The sequence below is a fragment of the Carcharodon carcharias genome, chromosome 2, assembly GCF_017639515.1.
Source record: "Carcharodon carcharias isolate sCarCar2 chromosome 2, sCarCar2.pri, whole genome shotgun sequence".
Taxonomy (NCBI): Eukaryota; Metazoa; Chordata; class Chondrichthyes; order Lamniformes; family Lamnidae; genus Carcharodon; species Carcharodon carcharias.
Genome location: NC_054468.1, coordinates 238631610 through 238645481, shown reverse-complemented (window position 1 = coordinate 238645481; position 13872 = coordinate 238631610). Strand labels below are relative to the sequence as shown.

The window sequence follows — 13872 nt, the reverse complement described above, 5'->3', positions numbered from 1 at the left end:
TCCGGTGCCTAGGTCGATGCCGGGTTGTCCGTCCAGAATCATTCATTTTTTGTGACTTTGTAGTGGTTTGTTACAACTGAGGGGCTTGCCCGGTCATTTCAGAGTCAACCACATTGCTGTGGGTCTGGAGTCACATGTAGGCCAGGCCAGGTAAGGGTGACAGATTTCCTTCCCTGAAAAACATCAGTGAATTGGATAGTCTTTTACAAAAATCAGCTGGTTTCATGGTCATCATTAGACTTTTAATTCCAGATTTTTATTGAATTCAAATTTCACTATCTGCAGTGGTGGGATTCGAACCCCAGTCCCCAGAGCATTACCCTGAGTCTCTGGATTACTATTCCGGTGACAACTGATATGCAATAAGCAACATTTATTGAATGGCGTTGCAGGTTCAAGAGGCCGAGTGGCCGCCTCCTCTGAATTCATGTGTTCATAAATAAGAACATTAATAGGATCGCAAGTAGACCAGATGGCCCCTTGAGCCTACCCTGCTATTCAATGCAATCATATCTGATCTTCTATCTGATCTCTACTTTGCTGCCCGGACCCCATATACATATGAACATACGAATTAGGAGCAGGAGTATATTCTGTGATTCTGAGTAGGCCACTCCTGCTGCAAAAACTTGGCAGATGGAATATAATGTGGGAAAATGTAACATTATGCACTTTGTGCACAGGAAGAATAGAGGAGCTTAATATTATTTAAATGGAGAAATCTGCAGCACAGAGGAATTTGGGAGTCCTCGTTCTTTAATCACAAAGCTAGCGTACAAGTTCAGCAGGTAATAGGGAAGGCAAATGGAATGTTGGATTTTATAGGGAATGGAGTATAAAAATAAGGAAGTCTTGCTAAAACTATACAAGGCACTAGTTAGACCATACGTGGAATACTGTGAACAGTTTTGATCCCCTTATCTAAGGAAAGATATACTGGCGTTGGAGGCAGTCCAGAGAAAGTTCACTAGGTTGATTCTGGGTGTGGAGGGATTTTCTTATGAGGAGAGATTGAGTATGTTGGGCCTGTACTCATTGGAGTTTAGAAGAATGAGAGGCGACCTTATTGAAATATAAGATTCTAAGGGGGCTTGACAGTGTAAATATTGAGAGGTCGTTTCCTCTTGTAGGAGAGTCTAGGACCAGAGGGTATAATCTCAGAGGAAGATGTTGCTCACTTAAGACACAGATGAGGAGGGATTTCTTCTGTCAGATGGTAGTGAATCTGTGGAATTCTTTACCGCAGAGGGCTGTAGGGGCTGGGTTGTTAAGTATATTCAAGGCTGAGATAGACAGATTTTTAATCAGTAAGGGAATCAAAGGTTACGGGGGTAAAGGCAGGAAAGTGGAATTGAGGATTATCAAATCAGCCATGATCTCATTCAGTGGCGGGACAGACTCGATGGGCCGAATGGCCGCCTTCTGCTCCCTACGCCTTATTTATTTTACTACCTATCTGTGTTGTCAGCAAGTTTAGCCACCATTTCTTCAGTCCCTTCATTCAAATCATTTATATAAATTGTAAAAAGTTGAGGCCCCAGTGCTGATCTCTGTGGCACATCACTCGTCACATCCTGCCAACCAGAAAAAGACTCATTTATGCCAACTCTCTGCTTTCTGTTAATCAGCCAATCCTCTATCCATGTCAATACGTTACCCCCTACACCATGAGCTTTTATTTTCTGCAATAACCTTTGATATGGCACTTGATCAGATGCCTTCTGGATAGTACATTCACCTGTTCCCCTCTATCTACAGCACATGTGACTCCTTCAAAGAACTCCAATAAATTGATTAAACATGATTTCCCTTTTACAAAACCATGTTGACTCTGCCTGATTACCTTGAATTTTTCTAAGTGCCCTGCTATAACATCTTTAATAATAGCTTCTAACATTTTCCCTCTGACAGATGTTGGGCTAACAGGCCTATAGTTTCCTGCTATCTATCTACTTCCCTTTTTGAATAAAAGAGTTATATTTGCTATTTTCTAATATAATGGGACCTTCCCCGAATCTAGGGAATTTTGGAAAGTTACAACCAATGCATCAAATATCTCAGTAGCCACTCCTTTCATGACCTTAGGGTGAAGTCCATCCCGACCTGGGGATTTGTCCACCTGCAGCCCCAACAATTTGCTCAATACCACTTCCCTGATGAATATAATTTTCCCCGAGTTCCTCCCTTTTATTTCCTGATTTACAGCTATTTCGGGAATGTTACTTGTGTCCTCTATAGGGAAGACCGAAGCAAAATACCTGTTTAATTCGTCCACCATCTCCCTACTTTCCATTATCAATTCCCCACATGCACTTTCTATGAGGCCAACTTTGTTAACTCTTTTCTTATTTAAATATCTATAGAAACTCTTACTATCCATCTTTATTTTACTAGCTAGCTTTCTCTCATACTCTAATTTTCCCCTCCTTATTAACCTTTTTGGCTTTCTTTGCTATTCTTTATATTCTTTCCAATCTTCGGACCTGCCACCCGTCCTTGTGTAGTTATATGCTTTTTCTTTAAGTTTGATACTGTCTTTAATGTTTTTAGTTAACTACGGATGGTGGGCCCACCCCTTGGAATGTTTCTTTCTCATTGGAATATATATATTCTTTGTATTCTGAAATATCCCTTTAAATGTCTGCCACTGAACCTCTATTGACTTAAACAGAACCAGAATTACCTGGAAAAACTCAGCAGGTCTGGCAGCATCGGCGGAGAAGAAAAAAGTTGACATTTCGAGTCCTCATGACCCTTCAGCAGATCTGTTCTGCTGAAGGGTCATGAGGACTCGAAACGTCAACTCTTTTCTTCTCCGCCGATGCTGCCAGACCTGCTGAGTTTTTCCAGGTAATTCTGTTTTTGTTTTGGATTTCCAGCATCCGCAGTTTTTTGTTTTTATCTCTATTGACTTAACCCTTAACCTCATTTGCCAGTTCACTTTACCTAGCTCTGCTTTCATGCCCTCATAATTGCCCTTATTTGAGTTTAAAACACTGGTCTTGGATGCAATCGTTTCTCCCTCAAAATGAATGTACAATTCAATCATGTTATGGTCGCTGCCACCTAGGGATGCTTTCACTCAAAGGTTATCAATTAATTCTATCTCGTTGCTCAATACCAGGTCTAGTATAGGCTGCAGAAGGTGCTGTTCTAAGGAACTATCCCAAAAACATTCTATGAACTCCTCATCTATGCTACATTTGTCCATTGGATTTTTCCAGTCCATATGTAGATTACAATTCTCCATGATTAATGCTGTACCTTTCTGGCAAGCTCCCATTATATCTTTTATACTCTGTCCTACTGTGTAGTGCAATTAGAGGGCCTGTACACCACTGCCACAAGTGACTTCTTGCCTTTGTCACTCCTCATCTGAACCCAAACACTTCTACATTCTGGTTCCCTGATCTTAGGTCTGCCCTCTCTAATGTGCTAATACCATCATTAATTAACAGTCATCCCTCCACCTTTTCTTAACTTCCTTCTTAAATGTCACATACCCTTCAATATTCAGGTCCCAATCTTTGTCATCCTGTAGCCATGTCTCTGTAATGCCTATCAAATCGTACGTACTTACTTCTATTTGCGCTATCAGTTCACCTGTTTTGTTTTAATGCTATGTGCATTTAGATACAGAGCCCTTAGTTTTGCCCTTTTATTATTTTTGTAGCATCTAACCTTATCTGCTAATTACTCTTAGATTTGTACTCTCTGTCCTTTCCTGTCAGTCTGTTTATCATTCCCCATATTAATACCTGCCTCTCTTCCCTTATCTCTATTCTTTGCTTTACTACATCTTCCCAAATTTGATCACTTGCCCCTACTATTCAGTTTAAAACCCCCTCTACTCCCCTAGTTATGCGGCTTACAAGGACACTAGCCTCAGCATGGTTCAGGTGTAGACCATCCCAACGGTACAGTTCCCACTTTCCCAATACTGGTGCCTGTGCCCCACAAACTGGAACCCACTTCTCCCACACCAGTCTTTGAGCCACACATTCATTTCTCTAATCTTATTTGTCCTATGCTAATTTGCACATGGCTCAGGTAATAATCCAGAAATTATTACCTTTGAGGTTCTGCTCCTTAATTTGGTACCTAGTTCTTCATACTGACTATGCAGAGCCTCCTGCCTCATGCTGCCTATGTCGTTGGTACCTACATGGACCATGACCACTGGACCTCTCCCTCCTACTGCAAGTTCCTCTCCAGCCCTGAGAAGATGTCCTGAACCCTGGCACCGGGCAGGCAACACAGCCATCTAGACACTCGCTCTTTGCTATAGAGAACAGGTCAATCCCCCTTACTATTCTGTCCCCTACTACCATTACATTCCTTTTTACTCCCCCTACTTGGATGGCTTCCTGTACCACGGTGCCATGGTCAGTTGCTCATCCACCCTGCAGCCCCTACTCTCACCCAAACAAGCTGAGAGAATCTCAAACCTATTGGACAATTGCAGGGGCTCACACTCCTGCCCTCTGGGCCCCCTTATCTGCCTCACTCACAGTCACACCCTCCTATCCCTGGCCACTGACCAAATCAGAAGACCCTATCCTAAGAGGTGTGACTGCCTTCTGGTATAAAGCATCCAGGTAACTTTCCCCCTCCCTGATTTGTCGCAGTGTCTGTAGCTCAGCCTCCAGCTCAATGACACTGAGGCGAAGTTCCTCAAGCCGCAAACACTCACTGCAGACGCATTTATTGTGATCCAGGAGCTCCCACATGCTGCAACCTTGACACATCACTTGTCCTGCCATCCTCAATGTGTTTTAAATAATTGCTTAATTATATTAATCACTTATTTAATGTTGCTTTTTAATATATTTTATTAACTTTACACCAATTGTGTACCGTTTTAAACCTTAGGGATAGAATAGAACTTACCCACTTACCAGATACTCACCAAATAGCTAGTCGCTTTCCTTGTAGTAGAGCAAGAACCAATTTCTATGGGGTGAGAAAGATAGAAAGAGGAAACGAACAACCCTCCTCACAATATCCAAGTCTTCACTCAGTTAGCCAGTTGCATTCTGTTTGCCAAGGCTGCACTAAAGAACCCTGATTTTATAGTAAACTGAACTGGGGCTACGGTAACCGGATTCAACCAGTTAGCTAATTAGCTTAAAAGCAAAATACTGCAGATGCTGGAAATCTGAAATAAAAGCAGAAAATGCTGGAAAAACTGAGCAGGTCTGACAGCATCTATGGAGAGAGAAACAGAGTTAACGTTTCAAGTCCGTATGACTCTTCTTCAGGACAGAACTCCTTCTCCAGCTCTAAAGAAGGGTCATATGACCTTGAAACATTAACTCTGTTTCTCTCTCCACAGACACTGTCAGACCTGCTGAGTTTTTCCAGCATTTTCTGTTTTTATTGTAGCTAATTAACAACTCAGTTCCTGCAGCTGAGAGTGAATTTACCCTGTCTAAACTGCAAGAAAGAAATAATTTAGCCTGCTTGCAGAGTACTTTCCAGTTACTGCTAAATACAGGCTAGATTAGATTTTAAGAGCAAAATTTAAGAACAAAATTAACACTTAAAACTCTCCCGTCACCAAACTCCAAGTCTTCACTCAGTCAGCTGCACTCCATTTCCCATCGATTATCAATTCTCTGATCGATCCAAAATCTATCAATTTCAATCATGAATATACTCAACAATGGGATTCACAACCCCCTGGACTAAAGAATGTCAAAGTTTTGTGAGAAATTTCTCCCCATTTCAATTCTAAAAGATTGACCCCAATTCTCTCTAAACACCAACATCTACAAGTTTTACGTTACTCTCAATGTTTTCGAAGTCATTGCTATAGATTGTAAAGAGCTGAGGGCCCAGCACTGATCCTGTTACACTCGACTAGCCTGTCAACCTTTACCCCTACTCCTTGCTTCCTGTCCATTAACCAATCCTCTGTGCTCTTTCCCCCAACTGCATGGTTCCTTATTTTCCGTATTAACCTTTTCTGTGGCACCTTATTGAGTGCCTTTTGGAAATCCAAGTATACTACATATGAGCATACAAATTAGGAGCAGGAGTAGACCATTTGGCCCCTTGAGCCTGCTCCGCCATTCAATAAGATCATGACTGACCTGATTGTGACCTCAGCGCCACTTTCTTGCCTCTCCCCAATGCCCTCAAGAGCCCTTCCTTTATCTACCAGCCTCAAAAACTCTAATAGATTTGTCAAACACAATTTCTCTTTCATGAAACCATGCTGACTCTGTCTAGTCATACCATGATTTTCAAAGTTCATTAACACATCCATAATAATAGGTTCCAGCATTTCCCTGATGACTGATGTCAGGCTAACTGGCCTGTAGTTCCCTGCTTTCTTTCTCCCTCTTTGCTTGAATAGCAATGTTATATTTGCTAACTTGCAATTGATGTAGGTTATCAGTTTCTAGGGATTTATCAGCTTTTAGTCCCTCAAGTTTCTCCAATACTTGTTCACTGCTAATATTAATTACTTTTAAGTTCCTCTCTATCATTAGCCCCTTGGTTACCCTCTATTTCTGTGGTTAAATAACTTGTTCAACATCTGTCATTTCCTCATTTCCCCATGATTCCTCCTGTCTCTGCCTCTAAGGGACAAACTTCTGCACAGATATTCTCCTTTTTGTATACTTGTAAAAACTCTTATAGCTTCTATATATATATAAGTTTTCATATTCATGGCTAGTTAGCTTTCCCTTTTTAACAACTTTTTCGGGAGCCTTTTGCTTGTTTTATAAAAAACTCTCAATCCTCAGGCTTATTACTATTCTTCCCAATGTTTTAAGATGATTCATTTAATCTAATACATTCTTAACTCCCCTAGCATGTCACAGGTGGATCTTTCTCACTTTAATGGAATGTATTTTTGTTGAACACTTTGAATCATTTCTTTAAATATTTTACACTGTTTATTTACTGCCATTCCTTTTAGCTTATTTACTAAATCAACCTAAGCAAGTTCTCCGCTCATACCTATACAATTGGCTTTCTTTAAGTTTTAGATTCTTGTTTTGGATTTGACTATGTCACCCGGACTTGATATGTATTCAATTGTATTATGATTATTTTTTCCCAGAGGATCTATTTCTATGAGAACACTGATTAACCCTGCTACATTATATTAGATCTAAAATAGCTTTGTCCCCAGTTGGTTCCATACATGCTTTTCTAGAAAGCTGTCATGAAAGCATTCTACAAACTCCTCTTCCAGATTACCTTTGCCCATTCAGTTTGTCCAGTCTATATAAAGATTAAATCTCAATATGATTATGACATTGCCTTTATTACAAGTTCCAATTATTTTTTGATTAATTCTCTGTCCAATGGTATAACAACTGTTTGTTTGTTCTTTAACATGGTCATCTTTTTTTTAATTCGTTCATGGCTAGGCCAGCATTTATTGCCCATCCCTAATTGCCCTTGTTCAGGGGGCATTTAAGAGTCAACCACATTGCCGTGGATCTGGAGTCATATGTAGGCCAGACCAGGTAGAGACAGCAGGTTTCCTTCCCTAAAGGACATTAGTGAACCGGATGGGTTTTTACGACAATCGGCAATGGTTTCATGGTCATCATCAGACTTTTAATTCCAGTTTTTTATTGAGTTCAAATTACACCATCTGCTGTGGCGGGATTCGAACCCTGGTCCCCAGAGCATTAAAAAAACATTTGTTTTTTTCTCTCTGCACCGATGCTGTCAGACTTGCTGAGTTTTTCTAGCATTTTCTGTTTTTGTTTTGGATTTCCAGCATCTGCAGTATTTTGCTTTTATCCCCAGACCATTACCCTGGGTCTCTGGAATACTAGTCAGTGACAATAACACTATGCCACTGCCTTTCCCACAGAAGGTTAACTGCCATGCATCTCCACTGCTGTCTGCCCTGTGCTGCCTTTACCGCAAAAAGTCAACTCCATCCAGTCCATTAAATCTGTTACAAAAACAGAATTACCTGGAAAAACTCAGCAGCTCTGGCAGCATCAGCGGAGAAGAAAAGAGTTGACGTTTCGAGTCCTCATGACCCTTCGACAGAACTGTCGAGTTCTGTCGAAGGGTCATGAGGACTCGAAACGTCAACTCTTTTCTTCTCCGCCGATGCTGCCAGACCTGCTGAGTTTTTCCAGGTAATTCTGTTTTTGTTTTGGATTTCCAGCATCCGCAGTTTTTTTGTTTTTATCATTAAATCTGTTATCCATTTTCTCCTCTGCGTCCCTCTCTTTGTTTTCTATCAGTCTTCCTTCTCCAATAATTATCTACTGTCTGCTCTAATAACGTGACCATTATATTGTATCTTTCTCTCTTTGATGTTATACATTAATTTCCTGTTTTCTCCAGCCGTTTCCATCACTTCTCTTTAGTCTTTCTGATTGTAGGATGTGCAGAACATCCTCCTAAATATCCACATCTCGAATGCATTCAGCTTATCAACAGTCTCTTTGTTTTCCATGTCTCCGAGGCATATAACATAGATAACAAAATGTAGCAGCTCAGCATTCTTTTCCTTAGATTCAGGTTCAGTTTTTTTTTTATGTTAATACGTGCTTCATTTTGACAAAGCTGGCCTTAGCTATTTCAATTCTCTTTTGGGTCTCACAATCACACCTCCCATCATCTGTGACCATCTGCTGAAGGTATATCAACTTTTTCACTTGTTCCAGGACTTTTCCATTTACTTCAATTTTCATTTCCATTGTTAGGTCCCTGCTCATCACCATTATCTTGGTTTTCTTCACATAACCTACTGTTCAGGGGCATATAAACTACTTCCACCAGCAATTTTTGACCCTTGTTATTCCTAATCTGCATCCATGCTTATTCTACCTTTGATCTTCTGAGTCAAGATCCTTTTTCTTGACTGTCCTTAAGGAATCCTTTCGCTTTTGCTTTAATTGTGTCAGCCTCACAGACTAATATCCATATTCCTCCCTCTTTTCCATTCTGCTTATCTTTTTAAAGTGTAATGTACTCTAGAATGTTTACTTCCCAAGCTTGATCACCTTGCAGCCATGTCTCAAACCCGTTTGCCTCTATTTGTGCTACTGGTTCATCCAAGCTGTTACGAGTACTTTGTGCATACAGATAAGGATCATTTAACTTTTTTTAACCATTATTCTTGCATGGACCTTACCCGGTGACACATCATTAGTATTGAACTGTATCCCTCCCTGTTCCACTCTGTTTGTCTTTAATCAAGTTGCCATACTGTTTTAATGCCTTGACTTTTCTCTTTTTAGATTTGTACATCTCCCTTCACCTGAAGCCTTGCCCTCGCCTCTTTAGATTAAAGCCCTATCCACAGCCCTGGTTATATGATTTGCCAGGACACTGATTGGAGTCCATCCAATGGAACAGCTCCTTCTTTCCCCTGTACTGGTGCGAGTGCCCCATGAATTGAAACCACATCTTTCTATACCACACTCTGAGCCTGTAATATGTTTGACCTTGCGCCAATTGGCATGTGGCTCATGTAATAGTCTGGAGACTATTACCTTTTGAACTTTTGCATTTTAGTTTGGACCCTAACTCCTCAAACTCTCAGAACATCCTTTTTCGTTCTACCAATGTCATTGCTTCCTACTGTTCCTATGTATGTGCCTGAAATGATATGTTCTCACCAAGACTTCCATGCTGACATGTATTGCCTCTTGCCAATTACAGCAGTTGCAAATCCCTCCAATATCGCACACCCAGTTGAATTCTGTTCTTCTGCACTGCCAACGGTTTCCCTAGATCCCTGATCCCTCCCTCTTCCATCCTTGCCTCCAAATATTGGTTTGTCACACTGCCTATCGACATCCAGTGTAGAGCGAGTTGCAGTTTCCTCAAATGAAATGTTAGGAAGACCAAAGTTGTTCCCTTTGGTCCCCACCACAAACTCCCTTCCTAGCCACTGACCCCAATCCTCTCCCTGGCAACTGCCTTGGGGTGAACTAAACCATTCGTAACCTTGATGCACTGTATGACCCTGATAATGAGCTTCTGACTCCATGTCCTCTTCATCATCAGGATCTCTTACTTCCACCTCCACCCAGGCTTTACCTTCCATTCTGCAGTTGCTAGCATTTGGAATATTGCATATTGCTGGAAAAAATACATTTTGTCGAAGATTTTTGCACAGTATATCGTGCAAACTCATGAACGGGCTTAAGGCCGTCACTTTCGGCCCTGAAAAGTGCCCAGTCTACCTCAAATTACCCTGGAAGGGCAAGGTATCTCAAAACTTTGAGCAACAGGTGAAGCTAGCTGTTTCACGCTGCTACTATGCAGTAGCATCACGAGTGGTATTCAACACTATCAAGATGTTGCTGGCAAGCCAAAAACATGTTCTACTCATCACACAAATGAATAATATGGTATATGAATTTCAGTGGCATTGTGATGCTAGGTATGTAGGCTGTACATTCCAAAGACTGGTGGATCGTATCAAACAGCATGTCCCTGTTTCTGTCCGCAACGGGCAAGGAACAGACCCTACCCAACCGGCCCGTGCTGGCAAAACTCAGAACACAGTGTCCAACATTAGATGTGATTTTGCGATTGGACAACATTTGTTAAATACCCTCAATGTGCTAAGAATTACGCTGACAACTAATTTAAGATTATCAGTCGGGCTCACATTGTGTCTCATTTGCGTGTACTAGAAGCTACGTATATTAATACACAGGGCCATGTTCTTTGCAGACAGAAAGAACATATACACTCATTGTGCCTGTTTTAGCGAAACAAAATAAGTGACAGCCATTCGCTGGTTCATTCCTCAGGGCAATGCCTTGACCAATTAGAATCAAGCTGCCTGATTTAAATTTCAAACAATTCTTAGCAGTTAATTGTCAGTCACCATTAACTGGTGCATTCTCCATGCCAAAGCTTCTACCAATCAGAGTCCACTTGCCAACTCTCTTCTCATACAGTATAAAGTTGTTGTTTCCCCCTGACATTAGTATTTTCTTGCGAATCCTGATGGGTGCAAGACAAAGCTTAGACAAGATGTCTTTTTTCAGCAAAACTCAAATTCTGTACTACAAAACGACTATTTGGAATACTAATTAGTTGTGCTTTGTTCCTCTGAGTAACAGATAGTAACTGTGGGACGAGACTTCAAGTGCTGTGTATGGAAGAATGATCAGTTGGTGACAGGATTATGCTGGAATGAGAATATGCCCCATATTGCAGACAAGATGTATCGGTACCAAGCATGCAGGTGAGTGTACTTGGCACTCCATTCCACAAAGCACTAAACACATAGGCATATGGGATCTTTGCCTTTATAAATAGAGACAGAGTATAAAGCAAGAGAGTTTTGCTAAAACACTGAATAGACCCCTGTTGAAATATTGTGTCCATCTCTGGACTCCACACATGGGCAGACTATTAAGACCTTGGACAGACTATAGAGGAGGTTAATCAGGATAATGGAGTTCAGTTGAAGATTGGAATCAAAGATTGGAAAGCCTCGACTTGATGCCCATAGAGGAAGGTCTAGTAGAGGTATTCAAAATTGAGGGTTTTGTTATCGCAAGGAGCAAAGCACAGCACGAGAGAGAAGCCTTTTTAAACAGCACAGGAAACACCGACAGCAAAGTGCAGTGGGAGAATTGTCTAGATTGGTATGTTTCCAGTCTAACAAGACAGGAAGCATCGTCAGATTTGGTTGTGAGGAATGAGGCGGATGAAGTGGATCAATTGTCAGTGGGGAAACATTTAGCGGACAGTGATCATCATACCATAAGGTTTAGTTCAGCAATGCAAAAGGACAAGGAACAATACAGAGTAAAAATATTAATTAAAGATATTAAAATAAAATATTTCAGTGAAATGAGAACGGATCCGGCCCAGGTGAATTGGAATCGAAGATTGGCAGGCAAAATGTAATGGAACAATGGGCTGCCGTTAGAGAGGAGATGTTCTGAGATGTACAGTCCAGGTACATTCCCACAACAGGAAGTGATATGACAAACAAAGCCAAAGCTCCCTGATGATAAAAGAGACAGTAAGATGAAGCAGGAAAAGGATACAAATGACTGATATCAGGTTGATATTGCAAGTAAGAACCAGGCTGAATATAGAAAGCTCAGAGGGAAAGTGACAAAAGAAATAAGAGAAACCCAAGAGACTATGAGAATTCAATTCACAAAGGCACAGCCCACAAATAGGAGACAATTATTCACCAATCATGTCTAGATTTGAAACTGGCCCTGGAAGTGGAAGGCCATTGTCTAACCCAGTCCCCTTGAGTGAGTGTATTTTAGTTGAAACACAAACAGATTACAATTTTAATTTTAAACAGGCTAGGATGCAGAATGCACTGCCTGAGTGCCTGGAGGAGACAGGCTCAATCAAGGCATTGAGGAGGGAATTGGATAGTTTATTGAAAAGGAAGAATGTGCAGGGCTATGAGCAGAAGCCTGGGAGTGACACGAGGTGAATTGCTCCCATGGAGAACTGGCACAGATACTCCTTCTGCACTGTAACAATTCTGTGAAGAGACTGGCAATTAACAAGAAAGGGAATTCAAAAGTCTTCTATATCCACTTAAATAGTAAAAAGGTGGTAAAAGGAGGAGTGGAGTTGATTAGAGACTAACAGGGATTTTTGCACATGGAGGCAGAGGGCATGGCCAAGGCACTGGATCAGTAAAAGTAAAATACTGCAGATATTGGCGATATGAAATAAAAGCAGAAAATGCTGGAAAATCTCAGCAGGTCTGGCAGCATCTGTGGAGAGAGGAACAGAGTTAACACTTTGAGTCCAATATGACTCTTCTTCGGAACTGAGAGATAGGAATGTGATGGGTTTTGTGCTGTTGAATAAGGTGGGGGGGGTGTGCAGGTGGAGCAAAAGAATCACAGAATCACAATCTTTACAGAGCAGGAGGAGGCCACTTGGCCCATCAAGCCTGCACTCACTTTCTGAAGGAGCATTCTACCTAGTCCCACTCGCTTATCCCTGTAACCTGGCACATTTTTTTTTTTCAGGTAGCAATCCAATTCCCTTTTGAATACCTCGATCCAACCTGCCTCCACCATCCTCTCAGGAAGTTCTAGACTCCAACCACCCTCTGGATGAAAAAATCCTTCTTGATATCACTTTTATTCCTTTTGTGAATTATTTTGAATCTGTGCCCTCTAGTTCTTGATGCTGTCTTGAGTGGGAACAGTTTCTCACAATTTACGCTGTCATACTCCTCAGGATCTTGAATACCTCCAACAAGTCTCTTCTCAGCCTTTCTTCTCCAAGGAAAATGGTCCCAACCTCTCCAATCTATCCTCAGAACTACAGTTCTTTATCCCCAGAACAATTCTTGTGAATCTCCCCTGTACTCTCTCTAATGCCTTCACATCCTTCCTCAAGTATGGCACTCCAGATGAGACCTACCTAGTGGCTTCTACAAATTCAACATGACCTCCTTATTCTTGTACCCAATGCCCCTATTATTAAAGGCTAAGATACTATATGCTTTATTAACTGCTCTCTCAATATGCCCTGCCATCTTCAATGATTTATGTACATGTACACCAAGGTCTCTCTGTTCCTGCCCCTCCTTTAGAGGTTCTCCTTTTATTTTATACTGTCTTTCCATATTCTTCCTGCCAAAATGAATCACTTGACACTTCTCTGCATTGAACTTCATCTGCCACATGTCTGTCCAATCCACAACGTGTCTGTCTTTTTGAAGTTCATGACTATCACCATCACAGTTGACAACATTTCCAATCTTCGTATCATCTGCAAATTTTGAAATCATGCCCTGCACACCACAGTCTAGGTCATTAATATATATCGGGAAGAGCAAGGGTCCCAACACTGACCCCTGGGGAACTCCACTATAAACCTTCCTCCAATTTGAAAAACAACCATTCGTCACTACTCTGTTTC

At 41.2% G+C, this 13872-nt stretch overlaps 1 protein-coding gene across 1 annotated transcript in view; it reads left to right on the top strand.

The window, feature by feature from the left end:
- preb (prolactin regulatory element binding) overlaps positions 1-13872 on the top strand; it is a 145311-nt gene that overhangs the window by 93511 nt on the left and 37928 nt on the right. The window contains exon 5 of the mRNA XM_041208720.1: positions 11073-11197. Coding sequence (XP_041064654.1) covers positions 11073-11197 — 125 coding nt within the window. The remainder of the gene's footprint in view (positions 1-11072; positions 11198-13872) is intronic.